We start from the raw sequence: 22,846 nt of genomic DNA on the forward strand, positions 1-22,846 counted from the left end.
TGACCTTCTCTTCCTCCATCATGGACTTTTATCTACTAGCCTTTTTATTTGGTTAGGACATAACATTCTCTTTGGGGCATGTGAAAGTGGAATTAGTCTGTAACACACGCAAAAAACCCAAACCCACCTCAAATGTCAATAGTCCAGTATTTGTAAGGCGAGGGAAGTACTTTATATATTGTAATGTACAAATTGAACAAATTGTAATGTACAAATTGAACAAATTGAATTGCAACTGGCTGATGATGAAGAAAGCAAAATGTTTCTGGCTGTTGCAAAAGAATGTTCTGGCACAGTGCTTATGGTGCGCTGGCAGGAAGCCTGATCGCTCCCCCAACCCCTCCCATGAGGTAGTTGGAACGAATACGATTTTGAGGGCCACCTCTGATAACTTCCACATTTTTGCTTCCTTTCAGCTACTGGAAGGCAACTTCGCTTTGTTCTGCACATACACCTTGGGCTTCCGCAATGAATTCCAGAATATTCTCTTGGCCATCATGGTATGTACGCTGCAGTCGACCTGTACCCGTCTCTTCCATGATTCTTTTCCTGCTAATGTAATTTACTACACTGGCTACTCACTGTTGCAATATGTTAATACTGACCAGACTTACAGGGCTGTTGTAGTAGTGTCTCAGGGTTCCTTACAAGTAAAGCAAAACTGTCATGTGAATACTAGAGCTATGTGTAAAGCCAGTAGTAATACGATGCACGTGTACTTGTGGAACTGTAAAACTTGTATGACTTTAACTCCTTCACACATACCCCACAGTCCCACCTTATTTGTTTATTTTACTTAATTTGTACCCCACTCTTCCCAGTAGGGACTTGAAGCAGCTTCCAATATTCTCCCCTTCTTCATTTTATCCTCACAACAACCCTGTGAGATAGGTTAGGTTAAGTGTGTTACTGGCCCAAGCTTACCCAGCAAGTTGCCGCAGCAGAGTGGGGATCTGAATCTGGATCTCCCAGATCCTAGTCTGACACTTCACTACACTGGTTTTTGTAATGTGGAAATGGCCAAAAGGAGTGTTCCTCCAACTTAAGTGGCTTTTTGCGTTGGAGGCGGGATGGTTGGATCCACCCAAGTGAATGGCCCAAAGTCACAGCAGTGGCACGGATTTGAACATAAGCCTCCCCCGATTTTATAACCCCCTGGTTATGGTTTTCTGTTGAGCATCCTAAGGAAACAGCAAGAAGTTCTTGCTAAATCTGCCACCGATAATTAATGCCAAATTACCACCAGTCTTCTGCACACTTACAATGGCAGAGGTACTTTCCAAGAAGTTAGTTGGTGGTAAATTGCCAGCACAAATGCAGCCAGAAAGAAAATACAAACAGTAGAGAAGTTAGGTATGTCCTTTTGAAGAACTGCAGTAGAAGTTCTTGTGCTGAGCTGAAAGATGGGTAACCTTAGCAGGGAAGAGCATTTCCTAAACATGGCTCCTGAAACGATACAGTGTTGATGAGAACACTGCGCCCTTTGTTCCCGCTTGAAAAGGGGTGGAGGATAAAAACCATGCAAGTCGTTTCTGTCCAAATGCTGCCATTTTTCTTACCCTTCGCCATGAGAAGAAAAGAGGCTTGAGTGTTTATCAGAGAGAGGCATTGAATGAAAGGAATGGAGCCGATTTGTCTAGGAAAAGTCTTTGCAAACCGTGAAAGAGGGGAAATTGTGTTTGGAAATGCTTTGCCAAGGCAGAAAGCCCATCGTTTGTGGCATGGACTGACACGCTTCCTGCATCTAAGGCTCCTGAAAACAATCAACCCTCAAATGGGATCTATGATCCTGAGGAAGAGAGAGCCTGTGACTCTGTTAATCTATTCCCACACAAGAGTCAACTGTTTCATGTACCATGGTCTTTTGAAAGCCTACTAATAGTGTGATGCCCAAGATGGTGCGGTGGCTAGAATCTGAGAGTGTCAGGCTAGAATTTGGGAGACCCAGATTCAAATCTCCACAGTGCCATGGATAGGGCTGCCAGTCCCCAGATGGCAGTCAGAGATTTTGGGGGATTACAACTGATTTCCGGGCAACAGAGATCAGTTCATCAGGAGAAAATGGGAAGTAGACTCTATGGTATTATATCCCATTGAAGCCAGTCCCCAAACCCCACCCTCCTCAGGCTCCACCCCAAAACCTCTAGGTAGTTCCGAACCTGCAGCTGGCAACCCAAGCCGTTGAAGCTTGCTAGCGAACCTTCAGACAATCCCAGACTCTCAGTATAACCACAGGGTGGTTGCTGTGAGGATAAAATGGAGGAGATAGCTATGTAAACCACTTTTGGGTACCCACTTGGGAGAAAGGTGGGCTATAAATGAAGTATATAAGCTGCCTTTTCCCTCATTCTCCAACAGAGGTGTAGCAGGGGGAAATGGCATCCTCCCGAAGACGACAAGACAGCAGGACTTCCTGCTGCCTTGCTGTCTTCCTGGTCATGTGGGGGGCCGATTTTGCACCCCCCGACGTGACCAGATCAGTGGTGCCTGGGGCAGAGGGTACCCCCTGTCCCTAGGCAAATACACCACTGTTCTCCAGTAAATCTTGGGGAACATCACATACTCAGCCATGCATGGTAAAGTTATCCTTTGGGGAGGAGAGCTGAACCAAGACCTAACAGTAAACATCCCTTGGGATTAGCTTGGTCTTCTGCACAAACTTTTTTATTGAAGCAGCTTTGAAGTGAGCCCAATCCAGAATGCAGTCAGGTTTAAAAATCCCAAAGCTGTGTTCCTTTCTTCACTAAGTTCCTTGTAGCATAAAAGATAATGGCTTGTAGCCTAAATACTTAAAAGGGATGCCAAATCTGCTTCCTGAGACGTCTGCACATGCCAAGTCCTAACCTGCTTTGGCAGAGGAGGGGGAAACAGATTGAGCCAAATTAACATGAGCAAACTGCAGGCTTGGAGACCTCACACACAGTTATTCGGCAGCAACAACTTTAAATCCTCTTGCATGGGAATTTAAAATTGACCTTCACTGTACTTCCTTCATACATGCCAGTTGGCCTGAACAAGGCACCACACAAAGGGCATGGAGAGAGGTCCACCGTGCATTGTTCAGGTACTGCAAGATCTGCCCTGCGTATGCACATCCAGAGAGCCTCCGTGGTGTAGTGGGTAAAGCAGGTGGGCTCTAATCTGGAGAACAAGGTTTGATCCCCCACTCCTCCACATGAACGGTGGAGTTTTATCTGGTGGACCAGATTTGTTTCCACACTCCTACATTCCTGTGGGGTGACCTTGGGCTAGTCACAGTTCTCTCAGAACTCTCTCAGCCCCACCTACCTCACAAGGTGTTTGTTGCGGGGAAAGGAGTTTGTAAGCCACCCTGAGTTTCCTTACAGGGGAGAAAGGTGGGATATAAACCCAACTTCTTCCTTCTCTCATCCATTTCTCTTGCATTGATTGCCACCTTCCTCAAAATATCAGTCTTGGTTTGCAGACTGCTGGATGGGCACCATGGAGAGGCTACCTTAAAAGCCATGGCCTCTTTCTGACCTGTGGCAGAATGAGAGTGCAGAATTGTAGCTCTGTATACTGTTTCAGAGTGCAATTTAGGGAGGGATTGCAGCTTTGAAGGCTGTTGTGCAGCAGGGCTAGGGACCTTGCTGCATTTAGAAAACTTTATCCAGGGAAATATTGCATTTTCCCTGATGAGCTAATTTACTACATGAGGGTAGGTCTTATTTGTGTACAAGAGCATGCAATATTATCGAGCCCGTCCACAATGAGCCATGTTGTGGTCTATACCTTTACTGTCTATCACCTGATTTTCCATCACGTGTAGATTGAGAAGTGGCTACTGCTGCAAAATTTTGAATTTTAAGGAGGACTTTTTGAAGGAGCGTTTCTATAGTTGAGTATCTTGCCAAAAAAAAAGTGTTTGTAGGCATTGTGTTGGCATTCAGATTGCTGTAACAGAGATGCAAGTCTCCTAAACTGAAATGAGAGTTAAAAATAGCCGCATGCAATTTGCAAAGGCTGTATGAAGGTGAAAGTGTGGATGCCTTATTATTATACTCAGCAAAGGGCCATGGCATGCACGTTCTAATGCAGAAATCGCCCAGTTTTGATTCTTGGCTCTTCCACTTTGCTGTCTCTCTACTGCTTCTGAGTGGCTGGAGCTTGGGGGAGGGTCTGGGGCTTGGCTCTGTGGCCTATTCAGATTTTCCCAGGCAGGAGTCCAGCCTGCTGGTACTGGCCATTGCCTTTGTGTGTGTTCTGTAGGAACTGTGAAATATGTTCCAATGGACAATGGAGGAAGCTGTCCCCGGTTTCTGTCCAAACTGCAGAAATGAAGCTCTTGTCAATCACTGGTGCATAACAGAGCTCCCCCCCCCCCCCACCTCTTTCCACTAGCTGGGTGGGAATGGGGGAAAGAATTTTGATGCAGCTGTAGCAAATTCCTGACTGACTTTAGAAATGGGTGTGGTCTAAGCTGCTACTCTGAAGAAGTGGAAGTGGGACTTGAGGTTTGCCAAATCACAGCAGAGAAATTGATGCTTCGTGTTGCAATTGCAGCATTGGTAGTCTCTTCCCAAGGCTTCTGTTTCTCAGAGGAAGAGACATGGCAGTGGCCGGGGGGTGGGGGTGGTGGTGGTGGTGAAGGAAAAAGATATTTGACTGAAAACAAAAAATATCAAATTGCCTCACAAATATTATACATAGCCAGTAGTAGGTTTGGCCTTTTTTCATGTAGGAAAAAAGCCACACACCCCACCCCCAGCCCTGCAAACCTCATGCGGGGCTTGGGAGTGGTCACAACAAAAGAGAAAGGAGGCCATGTGAAATGAACCTGTGCCATCTTGTGGGCTTTGGTTCAGAAAGAAATGAGACTGAGGGTTGAAACCAAATGTGGTGCCAGATTGCTGAGTTTTAAAGAGAGATTTGGAAGCTGTGACGCTCTCCTCTAGGTGGGCATTTGAGATAAAAGAGGCAGCAAGTAGACCCTGTTGAGCATGGTACAGTGGGGGCGGAGTGGTTCTGCCAGCCAGAAGTATTTTGGAAGGTAGAGACAAGCCCTCAAAGTGCATCAAAGGCAATGTGTGGATGCTGGCTGTTAAAAATGGTGGGAAGCTAGTATAGAAACTGGTGAGCAGTTAGCATGTGGTCTGGTTAGTCAGTGGTGATTTGCAGGTAGTCTCTGTTTCTGTTTCACCATTATAGGATCAAATAATATTATACATAAACTGTGTATGCTTTGATCCCTGGTTAGGGTTGCTCTAAAAATTAAGCCTTTCCCACACACCTTCAATGTATGCATGACTGGGATTACAGTAACTACAGATTGACTTGTATGAAGGCAGAGGAGTCTTGTCTTGTATAAGCTATGTGGCAGATTGCCCTGCTGCTCTGCCAGACGTGTGGCTGCTGGGGTTGCTATTTGTCTGACAGGTGTAATAATGGTTCATCTCACCCTCTCCTTTGTGCTCTCTTACAGCTCTCTGCCACCCTGACAATCCCTTTCTGGCAATGGTTTCTTACTCGTTTTGGAAAGAAAACAGCTGTCTATATTGGAATCTCGGTAAGTAAACACAATCTGGGTCGGGAGGGGTGGGGTAAAGAGGGCTTATGGAGCTAGTGCCTCATGAGGAGCTGGGCTCTGAAACGTCTTGCATGGTGCTGCCAGGAACAATTAGAAAATATAAGCTTTGACAGCTTGCTGGGCAGCTTCAAATAAGCTGGGGTAGGCTCTGGCAAACCTACTACAGCAAGATCTGAGCCAGTGTGAAGCTATGAATCAAAAATAGGCCCCTTCAAGGGTCTCTTCTGCAGTTGTTCTGAGTCTCATGGGCAGTGTAGAATTTGCCCTGTTCCTACCTGCTCCTTGCTGTGGTTTTTTTTCTGTGGCTGCTGGGCCCAGGTGTGGGCCCTTCACTCTTGCTTTCCTAGGATGGACTCTACCCTGCTATTATACCCTGCTAAGGTCCCTCCTCTCTCCAAGCTCTACCCCCAAATCTCCATGAATTTCCCAACCTGGAATTGGCAGTCCTAACTGGGAAGCATAATGTCTGAATCAGGTCTATGGGTCTTATGTTTATGATTGTTAGGAAGAAAAAGAGAGCGCCCCATATAAGCTGGCTAGGAGGGGGAATAGTACAGATGTTATCAATACACAAAGATACCAGCAAAGTTTTAAAATATAGTGTCTACAATAATAATCTCTCTCTTGTTCTGCAGTCAGCCACACCATTCCTCATCATGGTTGCAATTTTGAAGAGTAACCTTGTTGTAACCTACATCGTGGCTGTCGCAGCTGGAATCAGTGTAGCGGCTGCCTTCCTTTTGCCATGGTAAGTGTAATTACAGTTATAGACCCATGCTTTCTGTGCTGAATACAGAACTTGCGTTTTTTCAGAAACTTTATAATCCTATGGTGGAGCACTGAACTCTGCGATAAAATGGAAGGGGCAAGGCTCAATGGAGTGTTTGTGTTCCGCATGGAGAAAGGTTTAATCCTTTTGTACCGCTAAAAAGATCTCTGGTAAAGAAAAGTGTGGAAGACCTTTCTTTGCCTGAAGTCCTGAACTCTCAGAAAATACAAAAATAAATGGCTCAATGAGTCCTTTTTTCCAACTTCTTTTTCAGAAAATTCCTCACAAAACACACAGCTCACTTGTGGAACTTGCTGCCAAAAGATGCAGTGATGTCCGCCAGTGAATGGGTTAGACAAATTCATAGAGGATAGGCCCACAATACCTTCCATGTCTGGAGGTGGTAGACCTCTGTGGAAAGCAAGGTGCTGGACTACATCTGCTCCAACAGGTCCACTCCTATGTTCTTGAGTGGAAATGTTTCCACAGAACTTTATACTTGTAGTTCAGGTCTGTCTAGTGTTCCTGCATATTTTGCCTTCTGTGTACTTAATCCTAAGAGATTTAGATGACTGCATTTCTTCCAGTGGTTATGTTTCACAAAGCAATAATTCCTTTATTGTTGCATAGGTCCATGTTGCCAGATGTCGTAGATGACTTCAAACTTCAGCACCCAGATTCCGCTGGGCACGAAGCAATTTTCTTCTCCTTTTACGTTTTCTTCACCAAGTTTGCCTCTGGAGTGTCTCTAGGGATCTCTACCCTCAGTTTAGAGTAAGTCTCTCTCTGTGCTGTATAGTGATATTTTACAGCAATTTTGGAATGAGTCCATCGCGCTACTACTGGTGCATGAGAAGTACTGTTGGCATCTCCTCTTGGGAAATGGTGGCAAAAGAGTGTCTTTTAACATCTTGAAGCTTGGCAGTTGTATTAAGTCACAAATTGGCAGTTTTATTAAGTCACAAATCTGCTAGCCTTTAAGGCACCACAGAGACTTTTTCCTTGTGGTTTTACAGCAGCAGGATAACAGATTCCAGAGGGATAGTCAAATGGTGGCAATCTCTACTAGATGCATGAAAGCTATGTGATCTATGGCAGTTGTCTTCAACTTTTCCAGTCCTGGAAGTCATTTTAAAAGCACAGGTGGAAGCATGGTACCCATTGAGCTGTAAGCACGACAGTCATGTGACAGGAAGTGGAGGAGTCAGAGTTGTGTGACCTAATTGGAGGGGTGGAGCAAGCCACAGCTTCCTACTGGTCGTGTGTGTATGTGTATAGTGATACAGGAGACATAGTTCTCTGTGCATGCACACAAACAGCAATTCCTCCCCAGCCATAGCCAGGAGAAGGAGAAACTGAAGATTAGTTTTAGTAAAGCATTCCGTGGTTTTTAAAAATATATATATATTGAGGTGCTTGAGGTGTTGTCGAAGTAATTAAACCAATGTTTTCTATTGTCACAGCTTTGCTGGATACAAAACCCGAGGTTGCAGCCAGCCAGAGAGTGTGAATTGGACCCTGAAGCTGCTTGTCTCAGCTGCCCCTGTGGCTTTGATCGTCCTTGGCCTTCTTCTCTTCAAGCTGTATCCCATTGATGAGGAGAGGCGAAGGAAAAACAAGAAGGCTCTGCAGGATTTAAGGTGAGCTCTTTTCTTGCTCCTTGCAACCAGAGTACAGTGGAAAGAACAAAGCTATAGAATGGCAGGGGATGGCATCCCTCTGAGCTAGGCTCCTGTTTGTTCTGTGGGTTCCCACTACACTGGAAGATAATGGAATGATGGTTTGCATGTAGTAGAGCATTCAGTTCGGAACTCACCAACACAGACGCTGTCTCTACACACCTTTTGTGCACTGTCCTGGCCTGCCACACTTTTATAGATTGGGCACAGGAAGGGCTTCAAGGAATAGTGACATCCAAGGAGCTCAAATTCGGCACCTGGTGTTAATAATATGAGGACAATTGAATTTGCATGCTTCATTTTTAAAAAAACTTTTTATTTAACAATATGGGGTCACTATGTCAGCTGTAACTTGGAAACAAATCCTAAGACAATAATTGCTTAAGGATGGAACGTGTGGCGATGACTCACTTCCAACCAATTACCACAGGGCTCAGTTCCAGCCAAGTTCTGTGTGAAAGTGAGTCCTGCAAAGTGGTTGGCTGCGCCACTTATCTTACAGCCTGACCAGTCCCCTGCCCACGCTCCCCCTGCCCCTCCCTGGTCCCCGCCCTCCTTCTTGGCCCTGCAGCAGCCTGGTCAGTCCCCTGCTTAGCCTCTTACCCCCTCCCCAACCCTGGAGCAGGAGGGCTGGTCTACCCACAATTGAATGTAATGGATAGATTGGCCTCTGCAGAGACCAGATCTACAGAGATCAAGTTTACTCATTGCTTCTTTGTAGGAGGTAGACCAGCCCTCTGAGCAGCTACAATTTTCAAACAAATAATTAGTACTAGCTGGCTCCCCTCTTTCTTTGCAAACCTGGGATCCTAGTTTTGCAAACAGCAGGGGGAGTGCCTATGGAGATGGGGAGAACTCTTCCCATCTTCACAGGTGCCCTAATGGCTCCCCCTACTTTGCAAAGCCTGGATCCAGCTTTGCAAATGGGGGATGCTTATGGATAAGGGGAGAATTGTCCCCAAAGTCACAGGCACCTTGCTGGTTCCCTGCTGCCCCACTTATGCAAAGCCGGGATCCAGCATGGTTCCTGGGGAGATGGAAAATCCTGGAAAGAGGAAGAAAAGAAGGAGGAAAGGCACAAAGTGTTGTGTCCCTCAGAGGATGCTGCTCCCAACAACAGCCTTCTAGAACTTGTTGTATTTGTTCATACAATGGGCTTTACTGCTAGTAAATAAATAAAACATTGGTTTATAATTGTTTATTTTTTTCCAACTTTGAAGGCTTTTCGGGGGGGGGGGGGAATTACAGGCCTCCATTCTTCCATAAAATGATCCTCTCCTTGTCTACCTTGCTGAGTTCTTTCTTGTTACGACAGCTTGATAATAATTGTAAGGTCCCACTCTTTTTTAATCCAGTCATGCGCAGGTTGCGGTTCTGGTTTCTCCTACTGCTGTGTGCCAAAGCAGGCAGCTTGGTATTAAATCTTTGCGCAAGCTATGAGAGAAGCACAGCTAGAACTCCTCCCCCCATCCCCCTCAAAAGTGCTTTTTAAAAGACTCATGTGTGTGGTGGGGGATCCAGATCCTAAAAAGATAGGTTGAACTTCTCAGGTCTTGCTCATTCGTACGCGTTAGTGTTATGGTTGAAAATATAACTGGCATCTGTTGGCGCATTGCCAAATGGGTGTTGAGTGTCTCTGATGCGGCAGTCTGGAAAAAATGTGAGGAGGCTAAATATAAAATGCTGACTAATCCTATCTAAGTTAACACATACATTTCTGTACTTTCCTGTGTGTGACCTCTGGTGCTTTTCTTGTACACCATCTATAAAGTACAACAAATACTAAGGACCAAGCAATATATTGATGAAAAGTTATTATCAAAGATGGGCGTGTAATGAAGACAAGTCTCATGCTAGTGAATAAAAATGATCATCACCATATTAAGCATTATTGTCAAGAAGAAGAATAAAATCCATGCAATACCTTTTTATGAAGACCAACCAATTCGAATTAATGGTGTCTTAAGGAAAGAAATGATAATATTTCTGCAAATTCTTAGCTGTTATATATGGCCTCCCTGTGACACTACATGACAGCGCTCAGAGAGGGAATAAATATTGTTGTCCCCAGTACACAGGCAAAATCCAAATGAATGCACTGAGACACACAACAAATTAGGTCCCTAATAACTTCAAAAGTTCTCTGGTCTGCTGCTTTGCTGGGTTCTTCAGGCCATTGAAAAAAAATAGGTTGCTGGTCTTTTTTGGCCTCTTCTCTAACAAGCACCCTTTCAGTATCCTTAAAAAAAAACCTCTTGAAAGAGTTGGGTGCCTGGCACGTAAGCAGTAGGTCCTTGAACTTCTAATCTGATAAGGAGAAGTCGATATGGGTAAGCCTCCTGGCAGCTTACCTAGTGAGGGCCCATGCCATCATTGGGGAAATGATGTCATCTCAAAAGTCCCTGTAATGATGCACAAGGTGAACCAGGTTGCCTTGCCAGTTTGAAAGTAGCATGTGATCAGTAGGGCATTTTTCTGACGTGAATCAGGCTATGTGGGAGGGGGGAATTGTTCAGGACGCTTCAACAGAGTCACAAGGGCTTTCGTTTATTTGTTGTATGCATTACCATGTGTTTGCTGCATTGTTCCCTAACTTCTGCATTTTACTTTTTGCATTTCTTGAGCCTTACACTGTTTTTATTGCATTGTTTTCTAACAGTCTAGTTGAATCCATCTTATACTTTTCCAAATATCAATCTAAAAAAAGATTACAAGAACATCAAAAATACCAAAAGTGTTTATATAGTTTAAATTGCAAAATGTAATAGAAATACAAATATTATAAAATTACAAACGTACAAGATTATATTCTATTATGTCCAAAGTCAAAATGGCAGCAAATACGAATCCTGTCAAAGGATTTACCAGTTAAATATAGCAAATGACAATTTCAATACAAATATCATAGACAACTTCAGTGTGGCAATTCTATCAAACAGTTTACTAGCTGGAGAAAAGCAGGGTGTCTGTGTTCTGTTCATTTCACACAAAGCATGGAGGAATTTGTGCATGTTATAGTCCAGCAAAGAAAATATTTGCAATACAAATTTCTCTACAGTGGGAACATAGATACATTTTGTGAAATGGCCAGCCAAGCCTTGAAATTGGATGAAGTGTTCTTTGACCCGGGAGGGTAATGGAAAAATCATTTAGTTAGCCTCCAGAACTGGAATGCTTTTAGCCAGTCTCTTAATATGTTTGTGTGGTCTTTGTTTTAATGTTTATTCTCAATTCCTTTTCTCCCCCAGAGAGGAAGAGAGCAGTAATAGCAGCTCTGAGTCTGACTCCACAGAGCTAGCTAGCATCGTTTGACCCTGGCTTTCCTTCGTTTCACTTGTTTACACACCGGGGGACCCTTAGGCGGGAAGGGGCAGATGCAGCCTCTGTCATACAGGAGCAATGCTGACTTACTCCCATGGAAGGGAGTGTGCTACAACGTCCTTCCAGAATGTTCTGGAGAAACAGTCAAACACTGGTCTATGTTGTGCCTACATATGGGATTTCACTGAGCATGTGTGTACAAAGCAGGACAGTATTCAGTGCTGCAGTAAAAGGTACCTCTTGAATTGAATAAGCACAGATGCCAAGCAGATTTTAGTTTGCACATGACACAAGTCTTTTGAGCGGTGATGTTCTGTGGGTGGTGCCCACTCCTTGCCAGCCCCACTAATTCACTTGATGCCATTGGCACTGAGTATGATGCAAGTTTCTGTGGTACTATTAATTTTTTTATATTGATGTTCTTATTATTATTATTTGTATTGAGGACCCAAATGGTGCTACTTAGTGTATATTACACTATGGACATGACCCTGCCAAACTGAACCTCGTACTGGTTTGTAAATCAGACATGACTAATGTAGAAATATCCTGTGTCTTGCTGTTTTATATGTGTGTATGTATATATATATAGACAGAGCTTAATTAATTGAAATAATTTAATTTTGTTGTAAATACAAATGTATTTTCCTTATTTGTATATATCTGTAAAGCAAGATTACTGTGGAACTATTAATATAGTTATAATTAAAATGCAAAAATGACATCCAAGTTGTGTGTGTGTGTATATATATGCCTGTGGAAAAATTGGAAATTTTTATTTACTTCATTTGTATCCTGCTTTTCTTCCCAATGAGGGGGATGCCAAGAAGCTTACATTGTTCCCTCTTCCTTCTCCGATTTAACCTCACAATAACCCTGTGTGAATCTGTGACTGGCTCAAGGTCACCCAGTGAGCTCCCATGGTAGAGTGGGGATTTGAATCTGGACCTGCTGGATCCCATGACTAGATATCCCCCTTAAAACAAAACAAAGGAAAAATGACATGTGCATGGGATTGCTAGGCAAACCAAACTTTATTCATCTACTTTTTACAGTGAAATGGCAAATGGATGAGCTGCAAGCAGAGGTAACCTCTGTGGGGAATCTTCATGGAGAATCTGCTGCACCACACACAATGGCAGGTGCCACTGAGAAATTGACAAGAGGTGGGAAGAAGGTGGGAAGAAAGATCCGTTTTGGCTGGCAATGCTCATGGTCTCTCACACTATGGGAACACAAAATCCCACACAAATATTTTTATAATGTCCGAAAGACATTATATTCATGCTGTGCGGAATTGTTGCCCACTATCTCCTCTGGGAGCAGCAGTGGCGTAGTGGTTAAAAGCAGGTGGATTCTAATCTGGAGGAACTGAGTTTGATTTCTCTGCTCTGCCAACTGAGCTGTGGAGGCTTATCTGAGGAATTCAGATTAGCCTGTGCACTCCCACACACGCCAGCTGGATGACTTGGGCTAGTAGTCACAGCTTTTCAGAGCTCTCTCAGCCCCACCCACCTCACAGGGTGTTTGTTGTGAGGGGGGAAGGGCAAGGAGTTTGTAAGCCCCTTTGAGTCTCTTACAGAAGAGAAAGGGGGGATATAAATCCAAACTCTTCTTCTTGTTGTTGTTTAAAAATTAAAAAATCCTTGCAAATTGAGAGCATTTGCTGATAATCTGGTGTTGCTCATAAAAATCCATTAAAAGGAGCTGAATCTTTTATATTGAAACTGAAATAATTTGCTGCATTAGTGGGGTTTTGAAATTAATAAACAGAAAACAAAGCAAAGCACACAAAGACTATAAATCAAAGGTTCAAAAAGAATATTTAGTAAAACAGGTTTTAGTCAAAAAAAGATTGAAATATATAAGTATTTTGCTAACAAATATGACTAGCATTTCAAACTAATGTTAAAACATGGAATGAAGTTTAAAAAGATTTGTCAAGATGAAATAAACTCCAGTTATCATTGCTGGGGATAATTTTTATGATTAACGTGAACGTACTACCAAGAATGGTATTTTTGTTTCAAACAATACAAGTGCTGGCAGATAATGTTCCATTCAAACAGTAGCAGAAAGCTAAATTATACTTTGATTGGAAAGGGGGGGAAATCTCAGATTAAATATAAAAAATTGCAAGATTGAAAAAAAGAAGAGGTCTTAGTTCACCTGATCTGAAATTCTATTTTGCAGCTTGTTTGACAGCCAGCATGGTGTAGTTATAAGTGTGGCGAACTCTAATCTGGAGAACCAGGTTTGATTCCCTACTCTTCCACATAAACGGCAGCCTGCGCCTGCATGCATTCGTTTCCCACCCAAGGACCGGCGCAGTGGCTGCGTCCTTGCCACAGCCCCACCCAGCAATGCCCCGCCCCTTATCTGGTGAACTGGATTTATTTCCCTTCTCCTGCACATGAAGCCTTGCAGGGTGACCTTGGGCTAGTCACAATACTCTCAGAACTCTTTCAGCCCCACCTACCTCACAAGATGTCTGTTGTGGGGAGAGGAAGGAAAGGTGTTTGTGAGCTACTTTGAGACTACTTACAGGAGAGAAAGGCAGGGTATAAATCTAAACTCTTCTGCTCTTCTTGGTTTGGCTGAAAGAATGGATTATGTTGAAGAACAGAAGATTGCTTGATCTAGAAGGACATGATTTGAGATATGGGTGGCATGCCTATTTATGGCATGAAAGTTAAAGTTAATAAAGACTTGAATAATAATTGTATAGGCGTGCCATTCTGGTAATATGAGACAAGTTTAAACCTAGACTATGTTAAAAAACGCTGTGGGGACTCTCGCCCACAAGAAATATTATTTAGACATGACATCATAAACAGGTGGATAATATATCATGACACTTTAGACTTTTCACAAGGGAATGTAAAATGAAATCAAGAGATCAATATTAGTAACAGGAAATGCTTGTAATTGGTTTTTTATGTACAATTACTAGAAAGATTTAAAATAGACAAATGATCTTATGGTCTTGAAGACCCTAAGACTGAATTTGATATGGAACTATGTATGAATGATGATCATGTTATTGCTGATATATGTAGGCTCTTGCTGAGATTTGATACAGAAGAAGTTATAGAGTGTATTAGAAATGGGGCATCAACTTTGAGCACAATATACAAATGAAACAATGGGGAAATAAGTGGTTAAAAGAGCTTAAATTTATATTAAGTTCCAGTCTTAAAGATAATTTTCAGAAAATGACGTATTGTTGGCATTTGTCACTGGAGAAATTGGCAAAATTGTATAATTTTTTTAATGTGTGCTGGAAATGTGGTCATCATGGAGAAACTTCTTAGCATTTTTGGTGCATTTGTAATAAGGCTAAAAAAATTGGATACACATGCATTCAACAATTCAGAAGATGTATTGTTGAAGGCTTTCACGGCCAGATTCAACTGGTTGTGGTGGGTTTTCCGGGCTGTGTGGCCATGGTCTGGTGGATCTTGTTCCTAATGTTTTTCTTGCATCTGTGGCTGGCATCTTCAGAGGGGTATCACAGAGGGAAGTCTGTTACACACTGTGTCCAGTGAGAAGGGAATGTTTCAGTGGGGTATATATTGTCCATGTCCCAGGGTGGGGAACCAGTCAGTAAGTGTTTGGGTGGAACTTGCTATGCAAAGGTGTGGTTGATAGTATAGTATTTTCAGTCCAGGGAATGATTCACATTTGCATTCCCTGCAGCAGCAGCAGTATTGGTGAATGCAAACCCCACCTGCAACACTATACTATCAGTGTCTAGTAAAATAAATGGTGGACTTCATTTGCACAGCTAGTGTAGATTATACAAACTGGATACTTTTTTCTTAATATGACCCATTTCTTATTCTGCTAAGTGACAGGAGGGATAGAGCAGGTAAGCAATACAAGCAGGTAAGCAAGGACCAGCCTTGCAGGCTGTTGAGGTTGCATCAGCCGTTGCTTGAATATTTTCAAGGGCAACTTCTTGGCAGCCTTAAAGGCTAGAATGTGAGAGGGACAGATTCACAAGGACCAATGCTAAACTGTGCATGGCAATTATAGCCTACCCTACACTCGCTAGAATTGAACTGGGGAATCCCAGGGAAGAGCAAGCTAGAGTAAAATGAATTAAATGGCCAGTTAGCTGGCCCTACGAATGGTGTAGGAGAGAGCATTTGGCCAGTCATGCATAGCAATTAGCACTGCCAGGTCGCCCCTGGTCACCAGCAAGGGATAGGGGCAATAGTAGGATTCAGCAGATTTTCACCACTTCAACAGAACCGGTTGTTAAAATGGTGCTTGTAAACAATCAGTTGTTCAACTATTTGAATTCCCAAATAGGGGGTAGGGTTGCCAGATCCAGGTTAGGAAAGTCCTGGAGATTTGTAAATGGAATCTGGGGAGAACAGGGACCTCAGTGGGGCACAATGCCATTAGAGTCCACCCTCCAAAGTATCAGTTTTCTCCAGAGGAACTCCTCTCAGTAGTCTGGGTATGAGTTGCAATTCCAGGGGATTTTCAGGCCCCACCTGGAGGCTGTCATTCCAATTAGCAATCAGTTTCTCTCGATGATTCATGCTTTGTATATGTTGCTGATCTAATAGTCATAATGTCTGGTCTACCTGAGAGGGCACACCTCTTTAAGATTGCAGAGAATGCACTTTCCCAGGTCTGTCTGTCAACTGGAGATGCCAGGAGTTGAACCTGGGTCCTCTGTGCTCTGTTGCTAAGCAGAGGCCATGCTTTTAGCCATGGGATTGTACTTCTTGAATTCACTGCTGTACCAAGAATTCCTGGTGTCAGCAGTGGCCATTTTCCATCTGCTCCACAAAACAGGAAGGCTGGGTCCTGCTGTTGTAATTTTCTCTGTTAAAAACAAAAGTGCAGAGGCCGACTAAAGACAGGAAGCGTAAGGAATCTGTGCATGCTCAATAGTACTCCTTTATTATCTATATTTTCCAGGGTACCTTGGTTTTGGCAAGTCCAAATCTTTTGCACTGAGGTTTGATTCCTTGGACTTTACAAGCCATTTTCGTTTGAACTGAACCTCTTGATATCAATCCTCATGGACTGAAGGGAAAAACTCTAAAAGCTGAAGGCATCCTTCTCTTTGCCACATCTTTAGCACGGTTTTGGCACTCTCTAAATAGCATTTCCCACGAGCAGACATTCAGTGGAGTGACATTAGTATCCCATTATTGTAGATGGATGGGCAAGGCGGACGAAGGGTGAGTCATATGCTACTTAAATATTGAACAAAGCGAAGGGGCTGGGAGGAGGAGTGGGCAAAAATAACAAAAGGGATTAGCCCTCAGACAGAAAAGCCGGACTAGCCTCTGTATAAAAGACGGAAAATCTGGCCATTGTTCGGGCCAAGAGGAGCAGGGCAAAGCCATTGGCCAGTGCCAATCAATAAGCGAGGCAAATCCCCCAAAGTCTGTCCAGACTGACAAAATGAGGGGCTCCACCATTGTGTAGAGTTCTGGATGGTTTTTTTCTGCTATTGAAACTGGCCTTGGTTTTGTGGCCAAAGAGTGAAAAGCATCTTAGATCAGAAACCCAGAAATTTCTTTAACTGTTAGGAGAGAGCTGATTGACACTCCCAGATGCCAATGATCTGGCAAACTTATTCAGAGAAGGAATTGTTTCTCAAAACAAAGTCAGGCTGGGGAAGAGTGATGTAGGGGGGGTGTGTGTTTAGGCATGGGAAGAGCCAAAGAGAAATATTTCTACACTGTGTTGAATGACTGGCCGGATTGAGGGAACAAAGGCAGCAATAGAAAGGCCTCAATGAATAGGCTGAGGGGGCTGGGGAGCTCAGAAAGAAATAAAAGAACAAAAGATGTTCATGACTTTGTCCTTGGAAAAGGAAAAGGAAAAAATGGATGATCCACTCAAACAGAATCAGACTAGGGATTGGGAGGGCATAAAGATGAAAATAGCAATGCACATTCCCTGCTCCCATGAGCTCCAAGAGATCCTGGTGGTAGTACTATGGTATATGCAATGCAATTTCAAGCAGAGTCATACTCTTCCAAGCCCACTGACTTCTATGCCCTTAGAAAAGCGTGAACAAGGGGAAATAGCAGTTTCATGTGTGTGTTTGTGTTGTGTGTCCAGTAAAATAAGCTAAAGTGGCTGCAGAGGCTTTATTCCAGAGAACAGGAACCCTAGGAAGAGGGTGCAAGATGGGCATTGATAAATTCCTCATCAAAAGTTGGCATTAGAATAGCAGAAAGGGAGAATAATAATTCTACTCTATATCTGCATTATAAATGTCAATTAACATATGTATGAATTCCATCTTTCTTGGAGGACTTTGCCCTCTTTTTTGGTCCTTTGTGGATGACCATCTAATCAACTCCATCTTGAGTGGAAGTGTTAGAAAGTGATAGTTCTTACATTGAGCCTGAGTATATACTGCAGTAAGTGAAAACATTTAATGTTCGCCATTGAGGAAACCAAATTCTATGGTGGAAACTATTCAGATCAAAATGCAGTCGTGGTTAGCTGTCACAATGTGTTCAATTTGCATGCATGATTTTGAATCCAATCTTTATTTTGGGTTTCTTCTTTTCAAACTTTGGATTATGTTTTCTTGCTTTTGGTTGCCAAAGGGAAACATATGGCAGAGTCGGTGGAAATATGATGTGAACAAAATTGCTATGGTGGGGTATAAACATAATTTTTACAAAAAAAATGTTCATTTTTAGGAAATGAGTATTTTGGATTTGTTTTCTACGATCCTGCTTTTTGAAGCCACTAGTGTCAAAGTCAGGAGTCTTGGGGGAAGTGTGGGTGTAGCCAAAAATTAAACAGGCTTTTATAACAGCCACATGTGTTGCCTTGGAACAGTGGTGGCGAACCTCTGGCACCCGTGGCACTCAGGGCCCTCTCTGTGGGCAAGCGCAAACAGAGTCCCCCTCACACACATCTAGGCCACTGGGCTCGATTATTAGCATTAAACCTAAGACCTAGTTTTGGGGAAGCAGTGTAGGTAACCCTGTTAAGCGCTGTTAAACCCCACTGATTTTCATGTGAAGAACTAAAGCACGATCCTTTACCTGGGAGTAAGCTCGGTTGCTGGCAATGGGGCTTGCTTCTGAGTAAACCTTCCTAGGGTCGTGATTCACCCATTGGAAGAGTTGCACGGTTGCGTCAAAGCAAAGCCACCGACTTCCACCAAGCTTACTCCCGAGTAATGCACGCCTTGGAGCCAACCGTTTTTTCTAAACTAAAACCTCAGTATTCAGGTTAAATTGTCGTGTTGGCACTTTGCGATAAATAAGTGAGTTATGGGTTGCAATTTGGGTACTCGGTCTCGAAAAGGTTCGCCATCGCTGCCTTGGAATGTTGTTCTAACTCTGTTCCCACTGAGATTGCCACCTGAGCATAGAGACACTGTGACATTGAGAACTGTATTGATGAGAAGAAATTCAGTAGATGTTTTTATTTTGGAAATGGAGTGATGATTTTTATCTGACAGGATGTTGCCTGTTAAACATTCTATTTATTCATTCATTCATTCATTTAAACACTACTTTGCTTCCTCATGGGAACTAAACCAACTTATAACATTGTTCTCCCTTCCTTCATTTTAGACTTACAACAACTCTGTGAGGTAGTTTACATACAGGTCCACAGTCACCCAGCAAGCTGCATGGCAGAGTGGGCATCTGAACCTAAGCCACCCTAGATCTTAGTATAACTACACTACACTGGCAACTGGCAACTAATATCACTACACTACACTGGCAACTGTATTTGAGCTCACATTCCTTTCAACGTAGCTTCTTTCTCCTCATATTGGGTTACTCTGATGAAAGCAGAGAAGTCTTGTGTATCTGTAAATTTGGCAATCATAACTATTTGCTCCACCTACTAATATTTTTCTAAAAGCTCCAATAAGTTACAAGGGTAACAAAGGATGATGATGATGATGATGATGATGATGATGATGATGATGATGATGATGATGATGATGATGATGATGATGATGATTGTAGATTTCACAGCTGCCAGATCTTTAGTTGGTTGTTGGCCTTCATTACAATTCGAGCCTCACCCAGAGGCCTAGGAAGTTGTAATGTATCAGCGTAGTATTTGTGCGGCTCCCAGCAGGGCTGCCTTCTGAATTTGACCAATGTTAATTTTGTCAATTCGAAGATGTTTCAAGTGCTGCCCCCTAGTGTTTTCGGAATGGCGCCCAGCGTGCCAATTACCACTGGGACGACCTTAGCTGGTTTGTGCCATAGACACTGAAACTCGATTTTCAAATCGCAGTATCTAGTGACCTTCTCGTGTTCTTTTTCAATGACCTGCTGTCACCGGGGTCTGCTATGTCGATGATGCTCACTTTCTTGTTCTCGATCACGGTGATGTCTGGTGTATTGTGTTTCAACACTTTGTCTGTTTGGATTCGAAAGTCCCACAGGATCTTAACCTTCTCATTTTCCATTACTTTCTCTGGACAATGTTCCCACCAGTTCTTAGCTGTTCTTATGTTGTAATTCTTGCATAAATTCCAGTGGATCATCTTGGCCACTGAGTTGTGTCTCTGTTTGTACTCAGTCTGGGCAATCTTTTTGCAGCAGCTGAGTACATGATCTACAGTTTCCTCAGCTTCTTTGCACAATCTGCATTTTGCATTGTCCGAGGATTTTTCGATTTTGGCCTTGATCGAATTTGTTCTAATGGCTTGCTCTTGAGCAGCTAAAATCAGGGATTCAGTTTCCTTTTTCAGAGTACCAGTTGTTAACCACAGCCAGGTCTTTTCGTTGTCCACCTTGTCCTTGATTTTCTCCAGAAATTGCCCATGCAGTGCTTTGTTGTGCTGCCAGCATTGAAAATTGTTGTTGTTGTTGTTATTGTTATTATTATTATTATACAAAATACACGGCAGCCTGGTATCACTGTCAGTGTTGGTCTACGTCACCATCGAGCCCCAGCCAGGGGCCTAGGATGTTGTGACGTATCGGCGAAGGATGTTTGTGGAGCCCAGCAGCGTAGCTTTTTGAAGCGGACAGATGTCGATTTTGTTGATGTTAATTTGTTTCAAGTGCTGCCCCAGGTCTTTTGAGACAGCACCCAGCGTGCCGATGACCACTGGCACCACTGCTGCTGGTTTGTGCCAAAGACGCTGGATCTCCATCTTTAGATCCAGGTATTTCGCGATCTTTTCATGTTGCTTTTCGTTTTTCATGTTGTTTTTCGCAGTATCAGTGATCTACACCTTTTCTGGTTCGACGATGTCATCGATGACGATGACGATGTCAGGTGTGTTGTGCTTCAGGACTTTGTATGTTTGTATACGAAAGTCCCACAGGTTCTTGGCTTGCTGATTTTTGAGGACTACTGATATTTTTCTGAAAGCTCAGTCAGTTACAAGGGTAACAATGAATTATTGTTATTGTTGTTGTTGTTGTTGTTGTTGTTGTTGTTGTTGTTGTTGTTGTTGTTGTTGTTGTTATTGTTATGGGCGGTGTACAGCATAAGAAGTGTAACAAGTATAGCACAATTTAAAACATAAACAAAGCATAACTATACATACATAACTATACATACTATACATACGGTACTATACATACATAAGCTCTATTAACATTTAATAATTAAAACCTGTTAAATACAGCATTCCAATATACAATATATAGCGTATGGATTAATGTGAACATCAGCCATCTTGAAGCCAGCTTGCCGGTCTCTTTCACTGTATCACTTTGAGCCGATTCCTGTCTATTTTCTCCACAGGAGGAAGGATCTGAGTACTCTGGGAAAAATACTAGTGCCTGGAAACGAACTTCCCGAACCTATTTTTCATCTTATCCAACACATGAGGTGGAAAGATAGTATCCATAACAACAAATGAAATGGGGTTGAATGTGAACAAAAAAAGAAACAGCACGGTGCCCAGATACGTTATCTTTCTGGTGCTGCCTTGACTTCAGAATGACAGCTAGCGATTGCGCACCTGGGCAGTTGCCAGGGTGGCAATTATTAGCAAACATTTTCCTCATCAATGTTGCTGTCTTCATTATTATTTATTAATTATCCACTATCATCAATGCATGTAGTGCTTCACCGCCAAGGATGCTTAAACAACTGCCAGTTTTGCTCATATGTCCCATTTGCCAGATTGTTTGTCAACCCATTTATGGCTTTTCAGCAAATTGCTCCAATAATTCCTTACTAATGGTACACAATCAGCTTTACTCACATGTGCATTCTCATAGACCCCGATAAGAGTTCTAGTAGGGGAGAGACGGTTGCTCAGTAATAGAATATCTGCTTGGCATACATCTGCTTGGTCCCGGGTTCAATTCCTGGCCTCTTATTAAAAGCATCAGATAGTAGGTGATGTTAAAAACCTCTGCCTGGAACCCTACAGAATTACTGCCAGTCAATAGGGCCCTTGATGGACCTGCAGAGCCACTGCCGATCAATAGACAATAGTGACAATAGACAATCTGGTCTTTGATACAGTTCAGATAGTAGCTTTGGATGGACCAGTGGTCTGATTCAGTGCAAGAAAGCTTGTGTGTCCATATGTACTTCTTCCAATCCCTGCTGTCCATTGCTCTGCTTTTTAGGCAACTGCTCGAATAGACAGTTAAATCAATTGAAAATCATATAAATCAGTCATAAGAAAATGTCTTTTTCAAACAAACAGTTTGACATTAATCTGAGCAGTTCTTAGTAATATTAATGGCTGCCTGTTTGTTTGGATAAGCAGCATTTATAAAAGCAACAACAATGTGCAGCATACCTGTTTGCCAGACTTTCTAGCCAATGATCAGCTCATGTCAGATCAACACAGTCTGTTAAACATGTTCACGAGGAAAGTCACAGTATCCCTATTCACAAGATAAGCAAAGTCAGCTCTGTCCCCAGTAGCTTACAGCCTTACACTTAAGAATGGAGTTACCAACTTTTAATTTGGCGTTTGCTACTGCTCAGATAGTAGTTTTGGATGTTGTTACTATTATTTGATAATAGTACTGCACCTCAAAACTACTGTTAAAGCCACAACAGGAAACTAAGCAGGAGCAGGCAAGGAATTTTGGCCCATTGGCAGCCCTAAGAGAACAGAGCAGGAAAGATTTGAATGGAAGTGATGGAGGTGAAAACTGTGAACCAAGGCAAAGTTTAGGCTTTGTTTGGTGTGGGGATGAAAGCTAAGGTGTCAGACAAAGGATACATAGAAGAGGTGGGTTCCAGAAGGGACCTCTGAAGAAGCCAGCCACAGATGCAGGCAAAACAGTGTGTAACAAACTTCCCTCTGTGATACACCTCTAAAGGTGCCAGCCACAGATGCAGGCGAAACGTTAGGAACAAGATCCACCAGACCACGGCCACACAGCCCGGAAAACCCACCAGAACCAGAAATTGAAATTGTTCAAGACTTATCTATTCCTTGGCTCCATCATCAACCAACCGGGAGACTACAACCAAGAAATCCAAAGATTGACACTGGGAAAAGATAGATGTTGCTGGTGACCAAGATCAAGATAATTTATACTACAGTATTCCTTATTATTATGTATGGGTCTGAAA

The 22,846-nt window shown here is 42.9% G+C and overlaps 1 protein-coding gene and 1 long non-coding RNA gene across 2 annotated transcripts in view; both read left to right on the forward strand.

Moving 5' to 3' along the window:
• MFSD2A (major facilitator superfamily domain containing 2A) overlaps window positions 1–12,046 on the forward strand; it is a 40,833-nt gene extending 28,787 nt beyond the window's left edge. Inside the window, exons 9-14 of the mRNA XM_048501985.1 lie at window positions 417–500; window positions 5,444–5,527; window positions 6,184–6,296; window positions 6,948–7,091; window positions 7,781–7,957; window positions 11,245–12,046. Coding sequence (XP_048357942.1) covers window positions 417–500; window positions 5,444–5,527; window positions 6,184–6,296; window positions 6,948–7,091; window positions 7,781–7,957; window positions 11,245–11,308 — 666 coding nt within the window. The 3' untranslated portion in view covers window positions 11,309–12,046. The remainder of the gene's footprint in view (window positions 1–416; window positions 501–5,443; window positions 5,528–6,183; window positions 6,297–6,947; window positions 7,092–7,780; window positions 7,958–11,244) is intronic.
• A 335-nt stretch (window positions 12,047–12,381) lies between these two features.
• Window positions 12,382–22,550, forward strand: LOC125434465. The gene is made up of 4 exons (XR_007244789.1): window positions 12,382–12,483; window positions 12,721–12,722; window positions 13,737–13,745; window positions 22,539–22,550. It is a non-coding gene; the product is annotated as an uncharacterized LOC125434465 (long non-coding RNA).
• The last annotated feature ends 296 nt before the right edge of the window (window positions 22,551–22,846 follow it).

The sequence above is a fragment of the Sphaerodactylus townsendi genome, linkage group LG06 (genome assembly GCF_021028975.2).
Source record: "Sphaerodactylus townsendi isolate TG3544 linkage group LG06, MPM_Stown_v2.3, whole genome shotgun sequence".
NCBI classification, from domain to species: domain Eukaryota; kingdom Metazoa; phylum Chordata; class Lepidosauria; order Squamata; family Sphaerodactylidae; genus Sphaerodactylus; species Sphaerodactylus townsendi.